This window comes from Xyrauchen texanus, chromosome 48 (genome assembly GCF_025860055.1).
Source record: "Xyrauchen texanus isolate HMW12.3.18 chromosome 48, RBS_HiC_50CHRs, whole genome shotgun sequence".
In the NCBI taxonomy this organism is placed as follows: domain Eukaryota; kingdom Metazoa; phylum Chordata; class Actinopteri; order Cypriniformes; family Catostomidae; genus Xyrauchen; species Xyrauchen texanus.
In genome coordinates this window covers 2,256,055-2,275,996 of record NC_068323.1, presented here as the reverse complement: position 1 = coordinate 2,275,996, position 19,942 = coordinate 2,256,055, and the positions used below count along the sequence as shown (strand labels likewise).

Below are 19,942 nucleotides of genomic sequence, written 5' to 3'. Positions count from 1 at the left end.
TTTTTCTTCCTGCATTTTTTAATACAGAGATCGAGAGAAACGCAACAAGTGGTTGTCTGTTGTGTCTGTTATTTGAATTATCTATGTTCCCCTTTTCCAGGGAGACTACACATGCGACTTGGATCAAATGAATGCAGGAGTGGATAACACCACCAACAACAAGCAAATATAAACATGTATTATTATTAAGAGTAAATTTCATTTACATATAAACATTAAACTGTCTGTTAAAAGTTGAAGTCCAGTGGGATGGAAAATAACACGTTGAGAATGAAATTGAGAAGATAAAGTGACCTCAGTCACACTCGCTGTCTCAGAAATAAATGTGTGAACTTCAGACACGTCATCCTTCATTTTACTCCACATCCAGATCTTCGTTTGATCTTTATCTCTCTCAAGAACTATTGCAGCTAATTTTTTATGGATATTTAAGTCCAGGAGTTTCCTGACACGTGGATCTGACAGACATTTGCATGTTTGGCCTTTTATCAGATTTCTAATCTTCATCCTACAGCGGTCAAAACTAGATTCAGAACCGTGTCTTTAGTTCACAGCAGTTCATGGCTCTTTGTTTCCTACAAAGCACAATCAAACATGCCAGTTTAACCACAGCTGCTTTCAGTCAACTGACTCAACACATGAGAAGATCCATCAACACAACCACTGATGAGTTCACCACAACCATCTTAATGGTTTAAATGCATAAAACTGTTTTAAATGCACAAATGTATCAAGTAATCTATTGTTTTAACACGGTTTAAACTGTAGAATATAAAATCTTGACCAGTCTTGGGTGGGGACATGTCAAGAACAGGGCTGAATCATGAGGCCCCCCAACAAACGTCTTTCAAGGCTCCCCACCATTGCCCCTTGTTACAGACCCCTCTTGCTATAGTTATACAAGCATGATTTCCTTAAACATACTAATGGACCCGACTGCACCCATCCACAATCCAGCTCTGGTGAAGAATCATTTGAGTGTGCTACAGTCATGGAAGCCACCAAATAAACTGGATCAGAGATAACGGATTCAACCCAACCTAAAAAGCCTCGCCATCCGTCCAAATACAACCATGACCAGAGGCGTAGTAAAACAAGGATAAATACTGGAGATGCTTTTGGAAGATGGAGACAGCTGAAAGCCCAGAAATCCTTTAAAATGGAGGCTGAGTTGGCTAATTTGCATGTCAACATTCTGGCAACCCGCATGAGCTTCGAGTCTGTGACAGAAAACTCTCCAATATTTTGATGACAACACTTGTTCTTAGTCTTACATATAGCACCTTTAAAATCTCACACCCAAAGTGAGGAAAATGCTGCAGATTTTAAAATGAAATGCTCAACAATCATAAATGTGTGTAAGTGTTTCCACAAAGTTTCCACAAACATTTCACCATATGTATTTATAAAAGTGTTTTAGCATCACATATTAGTCCATTATGATCAACTGATATCATGCACACAATTTAGAGTATTTCCTGCAATGAATGTCCTGTAATGCCGTCAGTGCTGCTGGTGTAATGACATACAGACTGAATGACTCTTCTAATGCTGATCTCACTGCTGTAACTCCTCCTAGTGACTGAAGATGGAAACACATCCGGTTTCTAACAGCTCTCTCACAGTGACTCTGTTTCACAGTGGGAATTAAAATGTTTGAAGATATTCAGAAATGTATTAAACCAACATCATTGCCAGCTTGCTTTTAAATGTGTTCACTGAACTGATCGTGTTGATTACATGTTCATCTTTACCCTGCAGCTCTAAATTAAAATCATTCAGCAGGTCAGTGAGATCGGTCAGGAACGTTAAATCCAATAGCCACTGGTCGTCCTCTAGCTGGGCATATTCTGCATGTTTTGAAAGCTTCAGAAAATCTTTGATTTCAGACAACAACTCTGAGAATCTCACTAAAAATGTACCTCTACTCAAACATCTAACATCTAACAGGTCTGTGTGTTCTGCACCTGTATCCTCCAAATGTGCACAGAATAACCTTCTCTGTAAACATCACTTCTTTCATGTTTAAAATGGTACCACACAATGTCTGCTGGTGGATTATACGGTGGTAATTATGGATGTTCAGGAAATATTCACTCTGTTTGCACAATGCAATGAACCCGCTAGTACAGCCCAACATTGCTGGAGCACCATTATTTGTGATACAGATGAGTTTGAAGAGGAGCAATTGGGTCTTGACAAATTCCATGAAATCTTGGAAAATATTTTCGCCTCTAGTGTGTCCTATCAATGGCAAAATGGGGAGTAGATCTTTTGCACCTATGTCTCCAAAAACCTGATGAAAACACAGCTGAGCCACATCCATGACAGTCGACTCGTCGAATTGGAGAGAAAAACCATTCACACCGTTCAATATCCTTCCTCAACGGCTCCTCAACATCCCCTGCCATTTCCTCGCATCGCCATGTAACAGTTCCACGGGATAATTACACATCCTTAATGGCAGCTATGATGTCACTTTTATTCTTAAAGTCACCAAAAGTGCATCTGCAGCCTCGACAAACACTTCTTTCACAACTTCACAGTCCTTGAGGGACTTCTTGTGTTTTGCAAGAACGTGACTGATACGATAAGGTGCAATAGTAGTAAGTATTTTATACCTTGTGACAAAAATGATTGATGGGTTATGATTTATGACATAATTGGTGTACCTTTGACCTTTGCTCCCGTCCCCTCCCCTCCCTACCTTCGGCAGATGTACAGGATGTGATATGAAATGTTTAGTCAGCGGTTCTGTACAGGAAGTAGTATGAAGTGGCTGTTCAGATATCCCGGCGCTGTAGCCGAGCCCATCTGTGTATTTAAAAAGAGTAGACAAAATATGAATCTTTAATGATGTACAATGTTTAATGGAAAACTGAGATGACAAAAAAAAATGGTATAAGAATTGTTTTCTCTCAACTCAGACTAAAAAATAGTGATTGATTAAATAATTCAGTGATGTATTCATTCAAAAACAATGATAAAGTAATGCGTGTGGGTCATTTTATTTATTATTATTATTGTAGAACATAAAAAGTGTTTATTAGGTTTAAAATGTGTTTAAATGATGTACAATGCTTGATGACAAATTAAGGTTTTATTTATACCAGAGGCTAAAATGTGTTTCTAAACAGTGACTGAAGCAAACTCATTCAGACGTTCACTTTAAATAATGAAGATTGGTTAACAAAGACAAAAGGATTATTTTACTTTTTACTAGAGGCTAATACGTGTTTTAAACAAAGTGTATCAAGGTGGTAAGCACAACAAAAGATGGACGACGCTCTTCGCTCTTTTCCATTGGTGAGAACTGAAGCGCCAGTGTCCCGATATGGCGCTGACATCTTGGGACCAGACCTGCGCAGTAGTGAGCAGGAAGTAAAGCTGTGAAATCAAGGCCCCGCCCTCACTCTCGCTGAATCAATCGCAAGGACACACCCCTGCACTTTTGACTTTTGACTTATGACGGTGTGAAATAATTAATTATAGAAATGTAGATATTAAATTTAAAGCTCCAATCTCCTCAGTCCTCCGAAGATCCCGAAAAAGGTCAGTTGGTGCTTCAGTGACTACTTCGCTCAGAGAACCTGTCAATCACAGCTGTCAATCATGATGTCACAGCACCGTTTTTATAGCATCAAATAACTAAAAACAAACTTATTTTGAAAACAAACACTTGAAATGACATCAACGTGATAGTTTCTGTCATTTACTGTCGTTTCTATCTTTGGAAAAAGATATGTGAAGTGTAATTTAATTGTTTAGTTGGTCTCACGTCCCGTTGAATAACATGGGAGGCGGGGTTTATGACCTATACTAGGACCAGCCACCGGGGCGCATCGAGACGTTTTGGCTTCACTTTTGAGGGCTTGTGTGGCACACTTGGTGTGAACAGAATGATATCCGGCTACCCCAGCTGTTAGTTTGATGCGGATGTGATGTTGTGAGTGAGTGAACGACATGACAGATCATTTAAGGGGAACTCTAGGGGTCGTGTACTCACTCTCATGGGGAAATGATTTGGGAATTATGTAAATATCTCGAAGCCGCTCATTTAAATCTTTGATCTCTGAATATTTCACAACAAATACAACGGGTGACAGTCCTTTCAAATTATATTAACTATTTAATTATTTAGATTAAACCATCAAACATACCAATGTTGTTTTATTCAGTTCTACAATAGTGTTTTTAACTAAATATACATCCAAGAAATCGTTAACTCAATTAATGTTTTGTACTGCATATTGGGGTTATAAAAGCAATGGAGACATGAGACCATTGAATTGAATCTGAAGCGTTATAGAGAGAGAATGACAAACTAAGTGCAAGTTCTCGATATGTGACCGATGAAAATGATAAAAAGTACAATGCTCAGAAATATGCAACCAACAAGTAACATCGTATCAACGTAAAAAGAACAAATATCTACAAAGATATAATTATTTCTTCTTTTCGTTGAACGGTGTGTTGTTTACACTTTCACACCATCTGTTCTTTACTTCTGTAAGGGGTTAAACCGTTTCATTCGGTAATACGAGGTTTATACACGTATTATTTGGTAGTCAATCTAAAAATTGTTTATTTTAAGCCACAATAAAAACTCATCACATTACAGAGGCTCTTCAGATTTGAAAAACACCCCATTTAAAACAGTCGAGTGTATTTTGTGTTCAAGGGTCACAGTTGAGACATTCTTTTTATCCATCAAGTGATCCGTGTAACTTTGGGAAACATGATGGTAGAGATGTGGTTAAGAAGTATTACTGTCTGTAATACAGGCAATAATTAAATATAATTACTTAAAAGAACAGAAACATTTTAAATCACTTGCAAAATCAATAGTTCAATTTCAGAGGTTTTTATAGTGTACTGTACACAGTTATCATAAAACTCATGTAAATTCAAGTGTGAACATCTCAAAGAAATGGGGTGCTAGCATACTGGACAACAATCAAATGACTTGTGATATACACACATAAGACATTTTAACACTAATTCACACCCTGAAACTACATTCATGGTACTGTTACGTCAGTGGGGTGTCAAACACAAATGCAAATGCTGAGTTTACTTTGACACTCATATTTCTGGTATTTATTTACTCATTCCTGGATCAAACACACACTCAGAAACGTGTAAACATAAATGTGTACTGTTGTGATGCCACTGATCTTACTGATTTTTATTTCAAGAAAAAAACTAAATGTCTCCCAATAACTGATGAAGTAACATGTTTACAGGACTGCATTTACTCACTAATGTTCTTCTAATGCCACAATTGGGTTTGTGTTTGTTGTAGAGTCATTCTCATTTGTAAATAGTTGTTTGTTTAAATGTTGCGATATTTTCTAGTTTACAAAGATGTCAGTTTTAACAAACAAACACACACACACACACACACACACACACACACACACACTTACTTTAAAGTGAAGTATCATTATAATATCAGTCCGTCTATACAGGTACATTAACTTTGATGTACATTGACTGAATCACAATAAATGTTTCTCCAAACCTGGAATAAAAGTACCAGATTTATTTATTATCCAACAAACATCCGGGTCAATTTTAACATAAATGTTGAAGTATTTTAAATATGAATTAAATCACAACACAGTTCTGGGGTTTAATGGTGACATATGACTACAAAATGTTGCTTATGAATAAAAATAGTAAAATAGCGAAACTTCATGGTTGAGGGTTTTTCTATGATATGTATTGTCGTTGTGTGGACATAATATCTGTTGTTTTACATTTGTCATCAGTGTTTCCACACACACATCTGGACACAGACACTTCAATGCAGAATGAAATGAGTCAGTCAGATGTTTTATCACTTTGATTTATTTAATAAATCACAGCTTGATGTTATTAGTTCAGTTTCACAAAGATCTTCAGTCACTTAATGCGGTATCGATCTGAGATATGTGCGTTCAACCGCAAAACGTCATTTACTTCTGCACATGGAAGTGAAAAACATGCAGGTACAAATGGTTTGTCAGTACAGTGTTATCAGGGGTGATAATCCGATACAACATTACACACAACGGGACGCTTTTAACAAATAGTCTGTAAAAACAGCTTTGTTTAAAGTCTCATGTTTGACGTCATCAACTAGTCGAGTTGTCCAAACTGTTGGTTAACAGGCCATGAATTTCAAAATATGACTTTAATATTTAAAAACTGTATAAACTATTATAAAATAATGCAATAGATGAGCGATGTAAAATTAACATTAAATACATTTACGATATTATATGATACTTACTCAACTTGCTCAGGCGTGCTAAAATAAAATGTACTTTTCAGATTTGATTTGACATGTGACCAACATATCATATGATCACACGTGTTTATGAGACTGATGAGGAGTATTTCTGTCTTTTCAAACTTTGAAGCACTAATTGATAGATCAGGGGGCGGGAACCTTTTTTCACCAAGAAGATGCATTTTTTCGAAAGAGCCACAAACGAATAATTTACTATTTTCAATAAAATAAAATGTATATATTGCCCCATAGACTACTCAAAAACAAACAAATATGCAAGAATATTTTTGCTTTATTGATTTTGATTATTTTATTGTCACACGACAAACTTAAACAAAAGACATTTCTAAATTCAAATCGTACTTTATACGAAACGAAAAACCAACACAAATAAATAAAAATACTTTATATAACCAACACCCCAAATCCAAACATTTCCCGTCTCCATCGGCTCCATTCGCCATCACGCATCAACAGCTGAAAATGACAAGCACACACTTAAGAACTAAAGACAATTAATTAGAATAATCATCATAATAAATAAGCCTAAAAAAATTATTGTGACCCCCAAAAAATGTTTCTATTCCGTTTTCGTCATTATTATGGCAGATTTTTGTTCTTGAAGGACAGTTACTTTACTATGATATTCCTATGAAGATACATATTCAAATAAATAAAAACATGGTACTCACGGTCAATTCTCATAAGGGTGATCTTACATTAGCTGCACACTTATGAGATGATACTCACCTGAGAGGACCCACACTGTTCCTCTACTCGTTTGGGCACCTACACAGTGAACAATGACTTCATGAAACACAGGTGAGGACACAATCATGACAGCTGGCAGTGATGAGGGCAGGGAATTATGGGAAGTGTAGTCCGGGAACAGATGAGCTGTATCCTTTCCTTATTTGATGACTCAGGAAATGTTTTGATTTATGAGCAATTTATGACTTTCCATAATTTCCCAGTTTCTCCAAAAGAGTTTAGTGCAGCGGTTAAATCAATCTCAGCTGGGTTCATTTACTTTATTAAAGTCACTCCATATATAATCCAAGGAGTACAGTTACAATACCATTTACTCTTGGAGGAACTGATCTATTAAATAAGAAATGTACGCCAGATTATTCCATTTAAAAGAACATTTGAGCAAGAGGAACGTTCTGTTGGAGGTTCTTGGTAGAAGATATCGATTGGAAAACGGTCCGGCTTTTACCTAAGATTGTATTTCCAATAAGACAAACACATTTCAGAATTGTACATCAAATACACCCCGTCAATTCTATCATTTGTGTATATTTGGACATTGACAGCTCATGTTCTAGAGACATCTGGAGTGGTGGTGGTGTAGTGGACTAAAGCACATAACTGGTAATCAGAAGGTCGCTGGTTCGATCCCCACAGGATGAAAGCATAAATGTAAATTTGCACATTGGTTTTTTGGTCGCCCCATTTCCAAATAATTTTGGTCTGACCCAGATTCTCACATATTTGATTCTGGCGATGTTACACAGTCTTTCAGTTTAAAAGACATTATTGTTTATTATAATGACCATCAAAATAGACCCAAAGATTCCTGAAATATTATGAAGAAATATTGAAATCCATGAATTTAGCAGCTTTAGTGTATTAATGTCTGTATGTTATTGTATTAATAATCTGTCTGTGTCCTTCTCATGTCAATTATCAACTTGTGTTTCCCTTCTAATTTCTATATAACTTTAAATATTTTGTATTTTTTAATTAAATTGTAACTTTTCTCAATTTGTTGTAAGATGTGCGTGTGTCAATAATGTAGAAATGATTGTTTTATTTTGTGTTTGTGTGTTTGTATGTTATTGTTGTTCAAGCATTAATAAATAAAACATGAGCTGCACAAACGAGCTCTTCTGATTGGCCAGAATTCACTGATCTCTGAACAGTGTCTATAAATATATAATTATACTTATATAAAACTCCAGTGGTTTAATCCATGTCTTCTGAAGTGATATGATAGGTGTGGGTGAGAAACAGATGAACATGTAAATCCTTATTATATATATTTATTATTATAGATTAATGTATAAAAGTTCTGGTCATCCTTCACTTGTATTGTATCAGAGCTGAAATATTCTTCTATAAATCTTCATTTGTGTTCAGCAGAAGAAAGAAAGTCAAACACATCTGGGATGACATGAGGATGAGTAAATGATGAGATATGAAGGTGAATTATTCCTTTAATAGATTATAATAGAACAAAACACTGATTGTGACTTAGAAAGTTTTGATGCATGTAAATCTGTAATTGACACTTTTCACAATTAGTGAATCCATAATTATAACATTGATTATTGTTCTGATTAATTGTGCAGTCCTAATTAGAGGTCGAATCGATATATCGGTTTTGCTGATTAATCAACACCGTTAATCGATTTCTGGAACTTTCGGTTATTGGCAAAAATCCACACCGATAATTTCCCGTTGTGTCCGTTGTGTCCGGTGCTGGAGCAGCTGGGAAGGGTGCGCAGTCGTTATACAGTATGGGAGCGCCCTCTAGAGGTGAAATAAAAACTATCACTGATGCCTCGTGGTGGTTGTTTTGACACGTGAGACTGCACGGAGCTGAACACTGCAGATTTAAAACACCAACAACTCAAATGTATGTATACAGTACATGTTGTCATATCATTATAAAGTAATTAATGTCTTGAATAGATGCTGCATTAATAGAGAACAGCAGTATGTTTACAGACCAGACTGAGAGGACGCTAACATTAACGCTAACCTCAAGCGGTTACAACAATGTGACACAAATTAAACACTGGTTTCTTTTCTACTGAAGACTTGAAGACTGGAATTACTGTTAATGTTGCTGCTACATTATCCAGTAAACTAGTTAATAATAAAGTGTTTCTTAATAATCGATGCATTTATATTGAAATAATGTGTCGTTAGAAGTTTGTGTTTCTTTACATATTAAAGAGATCTCCCAATTATTCCACACAATAATGTAAAGCTATTCTAAACTGATTATGCAAATATGAACACTGTTATCGGATCGGACGATACTGAGATTTCCGGCATCAGAATCGGAAGAGAAAAAGTGGTATCGGTGCATCTCTACTTTAAATGTTGTTTTTTTTTCATTCAGTATCAATTTTAAAAACTATCGGCCGATTAATCGGTTATCGGCTTGTCGTCCCAACAGTTATCGGCAAAATCCTATATCGGTCGACCTCAAGTCCTAATGGTGAATGAGAAGAACATCTCCTTTTGTTTCATGAAAGTTACACAGGTTTGACAGAATTTTCTTGTTTGGTCAACTTTTATGACAGACAGGATGAATGAGAGAGTGGACACGACCAAAGATTTGCTGTAGAGTCTAAAAACTGTTGAAAACTTGATCTCTGTCATTTCATCATTCTTACTGTAAATAACCATAAGTATATTTTGCTACAGAAAAGGTGATTGTCTTTTATTTTGAAATTTTTGTATTGAAATGGTTGACTTCCGGTCTTAAGCTGCGCGCTTTTGTTTTCTTTTGGAAGCGCGCGCGCCCTGGATAGCGCAGTTTTATAGCATATAGCTTGTTATCCCAAATACGGCAATAACTTTGACACGGAGCCGTGGTTAAACGTCAAATTCATACTTGCAGCCCCTCTGAAGAGGCAAAAGGTTTGTTAAATCAGTTGAGATATGAGCATTTTGTCTGTTAATGTTAGTTTTGCACAAATGTAAATGTGAACAATGTTAGCTGATCAGTTACATGTTTTGTATACATTTCAGCTCTTACGTTGTTAATATGGTGAACGGATTAAGGTTCATAAAGTATTAAACATCATAAAACCATCAGTAAAAGTCTCATCCTTGTTCGGGGGGCATGCTACACTTACTCCTCTGGAGTTAGAGGGGAGAGTTTGGAGGATGTCTGGAGGATGTTTGGAGGATGTCTGGAGGATGTTTGGAGGATGTCTGGAGGATGTTTGGAGGATGTCTGGAGGATGTTTGGAGGATGTCTAGAGGATGTTACAGATGTCTGGAGGATGTCTGGAGGATGTTTGGGGGATGTCTGGAGGATGTTTGGAGGATGTTTGGAGGATGTCTGGAGGATGTTTGGAGGATGTCTAGAGGATGTTACAGATGTCTGGAGGATGTTTGGAGGATGTTTGGGGGATGTCTGGAGGATGTTTGGAGGATGTTTGGAGGATGTTTGGAGGATGTTTGGGGGATGTTTGGGGGATGTCTAGAGGATGTTTGGAGGATGTCTAGAGGATGTTACAGATGTCTGGAGGATGTTTGGAGGATGTTTGGGGGATGTCTGGAGGATGTTTGGAGGATGTCTGGAGGATGTTTGGAGGATGTCTAGAGGATGTTACAGATGTCTGGAGGATGTTTGGAGGATGTCTGGAGGATGTTTGGAGGATGTCTAGAGGATGTTACAGATGTCTGGAGGATGTTTGGAGGATGTTTGGGGGATGTCTGGAGGATGTTTGGAGGATGTTTGGAGGATGTCTGGAGGATGTCTGGAGGATGTCTGGAGGATGTCTGGAGGATGTTTGGAGGATGTCTAGAGGATGTCTGGAGGATGTTTGGAGGATGTCTGGAGGATGTCTGGAGGATGTTTGGAGGATGTCTGGAGGATGTCTGGAGGATGTCTGGAGACTGTCTGGAGGATGTCTGGAGACTGTCTGGAGGGTGTCTGGAGACTGTCTGGAGGATGTTTTGAGTATGTTTGGTGGATGTTTGGAGAATGTTTGGTGGATATTTGGAAGGTGTCTGGAGAGTGTCTGGAGAGTGTCTGGAGGATGTTTGGAGGGGGAAGAGGAAATTGCTGACATGCTCTGAATGGATCCAGATGTTAAAGAATGTCTCCCTCTAGCGTCCTGATGATTGAATATCTTATTCATCAGTTATTTACTCGAGTGTTGATGTCTGCTCTCTCGTCTTCTGTCCAACACTTTTAGATCTGACCTCATAAACCAGCACAGCAACAGCAGCCACGCCCACCAGACCAGAGACGACCAATCGGATCACAGCTTCAGTGAAACCACAGCCACAGGCGAAGCCTACTGAGAAAATAAATTAGCCATGAAAAGTCTTTTCAGAAGACTCTGTTAGTTGCTCACGAACATGTTTTACAAACTATCAGCTTAGAGAAAAATTATTATTATGTGTCACTGCGGTTTGACCTACAGCACGGGCAAAAGATTGGAATAATGAACAGATTTTGTTGTTTCGATGGAAATTGGTACTTTAATTCACTAAAGTGGCATTCAACTGATCACTAAGTATAGTCAGAACATTACTGATGTAAAAACAGATTATATACTAAATATTAAATATAGATAATATATTTTCATATTACGTATATTATTATTATAATTGTATATAATTATGTAATTATTGTTTTGTATTAATGCTGCTTGATTAATCATATCGCAATCGCAGATGTGCATGTGTGGACGTGACGGCCCATTCTCTCTGAGAGCTGTTTGCCCATTTTCTACCCCGCTAATAAAAACATGAGCAGTCAGTCTCAGTTTAGGGAGTGGCACGTGTGGTCATGTGAGTTTGTGGTGTGCAGCGTGGAAATCAGGTGAAGATGGACCTGAGCAGACATAACAGAGAAAATATCACAGAAACACAGATCACAGCTTGGCGATATATCTTTATTTCATCAATAATTAAAGTTAATATAATACGGAGCGTGACGTGTAAATAAACACAAACTCCAAAACTGTCATTCTCAGTGCTGTCAGAGCTTCAACCAGTCGCGGAAGAGACCCAATCTGAGCGGAGTCGAGACCGGACAGATTTAAAGTTCTGCCGGCTGATGCTCTCTAACACGGAGATGCTCGTCTCACCCCCGCTGTCTCACCCCCGCTGTCTGCAGCTCACAAAGTGTTGCATCATTGATGAGATCATCATGATAAGATCAATCTTATGTGAAAAATAACTCTAAAATGACAACAATAAATGTGTGTATGTACATACTGTATACACAACAATAACAACAGTTTTAGTGGTTTGAGTGAAACACACTTTTATATCCAGTTTCCTTTTCAAAAGAGTTTATAGAAAGTTCATGTTACATCCTGATTAAATGTCCGCTTGTTTGGACAATCTTATTTTCATGAAAGTTTGTTCTTATTTATTGTTCTATTTTATTTAGGAGTAATATTGAGAAAATAACAAGTCTGCAGTAATGCAAAGATATTATTTAATTTAGTAAAATATTATTTTAATTTGAAAACACTGGATTTATAATTGTTGTTGTTGATGCTAGTTTGTATGTTTCAGTTTCAGCATTTTCAGTTCTCTATTTGTGCATTTTACTTCATAACAAGCAAGTTGAATTATTGTTTATTATATTGCAATATTAACCTCAATAATCACAATATTAACCTCAATAATCCCAATAAAAACCTCAATAATCACAATATTAACCTCAATAATCACAATATTAACCTCAATAATCACAATAAAAACCTCAATAATCAAAATATTAACCCCAATAATCGCAATATTAACCCCAATAATCGCAATATTAACCTCAATAATCCCAATAAAAACCCCAATAATCGCAATATTAACCCCAATAATCGCAATACCAACCTCAATAACTGCAATAAAAACCCCAATAATCCCAATAAAAACCCCAATAATCCCAATAAAAACCTCAATAATCGCAATACCAACCTCAATAATCGCAATACCAACCTCAATAATCGCAATACGAACCCCAATAATCGCATTATCAACCCCAATAATCACAATATTAACCTCAGTAATCGCAATAGGACATTCCCCCAAATCGTGCAGCTCTATTTTGTATATTATTATTATTATTTTAAATTGTCTGATTCAGATGGCAGAGAAAATCCCTGTATATGTCAGATCTAGAGAGATGTAACAGGTGTAACTGCAGATGAGTAGTTCTGTTATATTTACAATTATTGTCAAAGCTGATGTAAAATAAGGAAGAGGAACGATTTGAAAGGCGTCAGAAGACCGACAGTGTTAGAGACGCAAAATAACGCCATTTGCATTTTGGATTAACGGGTTTCTGAAGGTTTATACACGTGTAACATCGTAAATTCAGTATAAATTATCTTCCCTGCGTGTGCTCACACTAAACTGAGAGAGAGAGAGAGAGAGAGACAGAGAGAGAGAGAGAGACAGAGATGATTTTTATGCTGTTTTAAGCGTCTCTATTCACACCAAATGTGAAATGAGTGATCGACATGATGATGAATGAATCTACAGTAACAAAACATTAATATCACCACTGATGTACCTGAACACGGCTGACAGACTTCAGTAATGTTGAGATGTTTAGTCTGGTTTCTGATGGGATTGTTGATCACACAGCTGTAGATGTTGTTCTCCTGATATTCCACCTCCAGAGAGAGACTTCTGTTGAGATCAGACACACTGATGGAGGACAATAAACTGTTTCCTTTGTACCAGGAGACAGTCACCTGTGTCACATTCACCACTGAACACACCAACACACATTTAGAGCTTGAAGAACATTGAGAAGAGTCTCTGATGATCACAGGAACCGGCAGATGAGCTGGAAAACAAGAGAGGATAAAGAGAAATATAAATAGATGAACAGTAAGTGCGCGGCCTCATTTTCAGGGTGTTGCAGGTGGTTTAATAATTAATTTATGAATAATTGCTGCATTGAAGAACTGCATGTTTGCAGACAAGATGGAGGAGACGCTAACGGGTCATTCTCAAATAAAAGTTATTATTATTCTTACAATCTGTGACATTAAAGTCCCCAGCACGTGTGTGTGTGTGTGTGTGTGTGTGTGTGTGTGTGTGTGTGTGTGTGTGTGTGTGTGTGTATGTATGTGTGTGTATGTGTGTGTGTGTGCGTGTTTGTGTGTGTGTGTGCGTGTGTGTGTGTGTATGTATGTGTGTGTATGTGTGTGTGTGCGTGTGTGTGTGTGTGTGTGTGTGTGTGTGTGTGTGTGTGTGTGTGTGTGTGTGTGTGTGTGTGTGTGTGTGTGTGTGTGTATTGCTCAATTTAAACGGATGAACATCTGAAATCTTCAAGACATTTACTGAAGCTTGACCGGTTTGATTTATAAAGTCTTTGTTTCATAATTAAAGAGAAATGTTAAAGACACTTTTAAATGTTTAATTTTTCAAAAGTTTAAAGGACAGAATTGAAAGAAAGACACAAATATTAGCGGTTCGAATGGTTAGAACAATAATTTTGTTGCACATTAAACTGCACCTATGATTTTATTAATTTTAGACTCGTTCCATGTCTGTGCCAATCACAGTGAGGAAAGATGTTTTTAACATTATATATATATAAAAAAAACATTTTAACAAATCAATTTTAAAATCTTACAGCTGATTAATTGGTTATTTGTATCTGTAATATCCACTATTGATCATCCTCTAATCAAAAATCTGTCAGATTATTAATGAGTAAAATAATTTACAGACAATATGAGGGTTGTTTTATATGTCAGTTCATTCATATTTAAAATTAATTCAAATGTTGAGAAACAAACGTCATTAATTACATTTATTACAGATCACAAAGTTAAAATCACACCAATATTCTCAATAATTATGATTAATGTGTGAAAAGATGAACAACAGGACAAGTTTTCTCTACTCACCATAGACAGTAAGAGTGAATATTTTCAGTCGGGTCTCTTTGCTTTCGGTTTTTAATTTATATTGTCCAGAGTCTGTAGATCTGGTGTTTGTGATGATGAGAGATCCAGTCTGATCCAGCTGAATTCTGCCTCTGAATCTCCCATCAGAAACATTCTCAAATAACTTGATCTTACTGTCATCTCTGTTGATTTCAGCAATGAGGATTTCTCCAAACGTCCACATGATCAGATCATCTCTCAGTATTTGAGTATCATCATTCTTTAGAGTGACAGAATCTCCCTCCATCACTGAAACATCTGTCTCAACACCAAACACACCTGCAGAACAAACAGAGACAGTTACTAAGAGAGACACTGGAAATCATTTCATATCATTGAACAATTCATCCATGCAACACAACTCTTTCATTTGAATGTATAATGAGACATTTTCACACAATGAGTTTGATGAAGGTATTTGCTGTTCTGTCTGTGTCATTCATGATTTCAGTAAATGCACTATATGATCAAAAGTATGTGAACACCCTCTTGTAATTTACAGCTTTATCTATTCCAGTAATTCCAGTAAAAACAAATCTTAATGCAACAGCACAAAGTCCAGACCTGAACCTCACTGAACACTTGAAATCAACTGAAACTGTCTCAAATCATAGACAGTAGTATTGATTGATTGATCATGTTAAAGACAAGTAAATGCTGTCATTAGTTGGAGTTAATCACATAAAAACAGATTTATAACTTACCAAACAGACTCCAAAAGCACAAACAGAAAGTCACGTCCAACATTTTCTTCACAGTTTCAGATAAACAGCTCATAAAACATCACAATTGTACAATGACTACAACTGAAACACACACGACAGAAACGGGAACTTGTGCTCTTAAACACGGATGTCAAACGACTCGTCTTAAAGTAAATGAGTCACAAGAGTAAGAGACTGATGATGATGATGATGATGATGATGATGATGATGATGAAGTCATGAGAGTAAGAGACTGATGATGATGATGATGATGATGATGATGATGATGAAGTGTTGCTCCTGATTGAATCTGTGTTTTGAATCAATAATCGATCTCGTTCACTTTCACACACGGACTCATTTAAGTCTCTCTTTCTAAAGCAATGACCTCTAGTTTGTAAAGTCGTGTGGAAGTACTTGTAATGATCAACCGAACAATACAACCCTTGACTAGTGATTCATCCTATTGACTCGACTCTTTTGAATCAGTTCGTTTGAACACATTGCTGCATCCCAGTTCACCTGCTTATACTAAACCCTGAAAGTGTCTTTATGTGCTGGAGAAGTGTGTACTGTTAAGTGTGCATCCTGTGATACACAGACCTGTTCATCATCCTGTTATACCCTGATATCACACATACATCACACAGACGTCTATTTGATGTGTTTACTCACCCTCAAGTTGTTCCAAACCTGAACACATTTCTTTGTTCTGCTCAACACAAAGGAAGATATTTTGAAGAATGTGTGTAACCAAACAGTTGGGGGGCACCATTGACTTCCATAGTATTGTTTTATTTATTCATACTATGTTAGTCAATGGTGCTTTCTCTGCTCATCTGGTGTCATCTCTGCTTTGCTCCGACTAAATAGTTTCAGTATTTATATAGCACAAAAATGAGATTCATTCCAACATGGCTGTCATGTTTAACCACTAAAATATTTGAGTTATAAACTTTAGACAAGGATATCTATATTTGTAACACTCTGAAGCTGTCACTATGTTTTAGTAGATGTGATGTTATACACAAAACAGACACTAGAGGGCGACATACAAGTTTAGAGTAGTAGAAGCATATAGAAATAAAGAGGTGTAGAAGAAGAGAGAGGTGAGGAAACAAAGGTAATCCATGTTCTCCTGAAATCATATGTTGAAGAATATAAATTCTCATGGTCAAACTTAAGTTGGGATTTATTTATGTATTTAGTATCTTGAGGAATAGTGTTATACTGTATATGGACATTACATGGGACTATATCTGAGGATGTGCTGCGTCTGCCCCTACTTATATTGTTTAAGATGTCAGCCACCTCCATGTGATTGTGAATAATCATATTCTTCCCATACAAGACTCCTGAAAAACACTGACTGTATCATCTGAAAACACTCATATTGGACATTGAACAAGATGTGAATACTTGCCATGTTCTATATTTTGTGTTTGAAATCCTGTATCATGTAGTAACAAAATAAACATGTATACAAACTGAATGAGTTTATTCAGTGATTTTACTGTATGGTAAATAATGACATGTCCCCTTTATTTCTGAAAAGTATATGAACGTAAGAATATATATGAACGATATTTATATATACACTGGCGGCCAAAAGTTTGGAATATGTACTGATTTTGCTACTTTTATTCACCAAAGTGGCATTCAACTGATCACAATGTATAATCAGGACATTCAATTTAAATGGACGCATGTATTTTTGCTGAAATATTACATAAAATGTCTTGGAAACTTTTGACTTGAAAAGAGTGGGAACCCTGATCACCCATCCCACAACACCCCTCATATCTGCATTTTAATGTCCGGTGAGGTAGCTGAGGAAACACTAATATCAAGGCTCAGTTTTCAGTGTGGTACAATGTTAGATGACAATTTACCAGATGATTATCCACAAAATACAAGAGATCTCCTTTGGCCTTTCAATAACAAAAAATGTACTTTGCGACTTGGATCAAATGAATGCAGGAGTGGATAACACCACCGACAACAAGCAAATATCCATCCATCCATCCATCTTCAACCGCTTATCTGAAGTCGGGTCAGCGAGGGCAGCTGCTCCAGCAGAGGGCCCCAAACTTCCCTATCCTGAGCCACATTAACCAGCTCTGACTGGGGGACCCCTGAGGCGTTCCCAGGCCAGTGTGGAGATGTAATCTCTCCACCTAATCCTGCGTCTTCCCCGAGGCCTCCTCCCAGCTGGACGTGCCTGAAACACCTCCCTAGGGAGGCGGCCAGGGGCATCCTTACCAGATGCCCAAACCACCTCAACTGACTCCTTTCGACGCAAAGGAGCAGCTGCTCTACTCCGAGCTCCTCACGGATGACTGAGCTCCTCACCCTATCTCTAAGGGAGAAGCCCGCCACCCTTCTGAGGAAGCCCATTTCGGCCGCTTGTACTGCGTGACCTAGTTCTTTCGGTCATGACCCAGCCTTCATGACCATAGGTGAGGGTAGGAACAAAAATTGACCGGTAGATCGAGAGCTTTGCCTTTCGGCTCAGCTCTCTTTTCGTGACAACGGTGCGATAGAGCTGAGTGCAATACCGCCCCGCTGCCCCGATTCTCCGGCCAACCTCCCGCTCCATTGTCCCTCACTCGTGAACAAGACCCCGAGGTACTTGAACTCCTTCACTTGGGGCAATACCTCCTTCCCTACCTGGAGTACGCACTCCATCAGTTTCCTGCTGAAACAAGCAAATATAAACATGTATTATTATTATTAAGAGTAAATTTAATTTACATATAAACATTAAACTGTCTTTTAAAAGTTGAAGCCCAGTGGGATGGAAAATAACACGTTGAGAATAAAAAGAGAGGTCAGAGAAACTGTAAAGATAAAGTGACAACAGAAATATATGTGTGAACTTTAGACACGTCAGTTCTTCATTTTACTCCACATCCAGATCTACGTTTGATCTTTATCTCTCTCATAAACTACTGCAGCTCATTTTTTCTATTTAAGTCCAGGAGTTTCCTGACAGGTGGATCTGACAGACATTCTCATGTTTGGCCTTTTATCAGATTTCTAATCTTCATCCTACAGCGGTCAAAACTAGATTCAGAACCGTGTCTTTAGTTCACAGCAGTTCATGGCTCTTTGGTTCCTACAAAGCACAATCAAACATGCCAGTTTAACCACAGCTGCTTTCAGTCAACTGACTCAACACATGAGAAGATCCATCAAGACAACCACTGATGAGTTCAACACAACCATCTTAATGGTTCACATGCATAAAACTGTTTTAAATGCACAAATGTATCAAGTAATCTATTGTTTTAACACTGTTTAAACTGTAGAATATCAAATCTTGACCAGTCTTGGGTGGGGACGTGTTAAGAACAGGAACGATCATGAGGCCCCTGGACACACGTCTTTTAAGGCTCCCCACCATTGACCCTTGTTGCAGACCCCTCTTGCTATAGTTATACAAGCATGATTTCCTTAAACATACTAATGAGCCCAACTGCACCCATCCACAATCCAGATCTGGTGAAGAATCATTTGAGTGTGCTGCAGTCATGGAAGCCACCAAATAAACTGGATCAGAGATAACGGATTCAACCCAACCTAAAAATCCTCGCCATCCATCTAAAAACAACCTCATGGCATAGTAAAACAAGGATAAATACTGGAGATGCTTTTGGAAGATGGAGACAGCTGAAAGCCCAGAAATCCTTTAAAATGGAGGCTGAGTTGGCTAATTTGCATGTCAACATTCTGGCAACCCGCATGAGCTTCGAGTCTGTGACAGAAAACTCTCCAATATTTTGATGACAACACTTGTTCTTAGTCTTACATATAGCACCTTTAAAATCTCACACCCAAAGTGAGGAAAATGCTGCAGATTTTAAAATGAAATTTTTTTTTGAAATTTCTTGGGATAAAATGGGTCATTTAAAATATACATTTAGTCATAATTCAAGTCATTATTATTTTTTAATTTTTACATTTGTGAGCCTAAACAGAGAATTATTAGTCTTCTGTTTTGTTTCCGACAGGAAGGAAGCGTATTGACAGCTTCACGATCACTAAACAGACTTCTCAGATACAGAAGTGGCTTTTGAGCTTCATGCAACTCTCACTGGCATTCTCTGTGGCCTTTTCAAGCCCATCTCTGTCATCACTGTAGCTAGAAACATGTGTTACACATCATTAATCACCAGGTGATGGCCCTTAACGCTTTCTCTCTCCCCAGTGACAGACACACAACCACGTCCCACTCCACATACCCCCACTGCCCGACTCAGGCCCGGGCAACGTCCGGCCTGCCAACTCTC

At 37.5% G+C, this 19,942-nt stretch overlaps 1 protein-coding gene across 1 annotated transcript in view; it reads right to left on the bottom strand.

Annotated features, from left to right (window-relative positions):
• The window catches only part of LOC127639460 (SLAM family member 5-like), a 76,154-nt gene extending 60,807 nt beyond the window's left edge, over positions 1–15,347 (bottom strand). The window contains exon 1 of the mRNA XM_052121512.1: positions 14,908–15,347. Within this exon, the coding sequence (XP_051977472.1) occupies positions 14,908–15,193 (286 nt within the window). The 5' untranslated portion in view covers positions 15,194–15,347. The remainder of the gene's footprint in view (positions 1–14,907) is intronic.
• Positions 15,348–19,942: the final 4,595 nt, after the last annotated feature.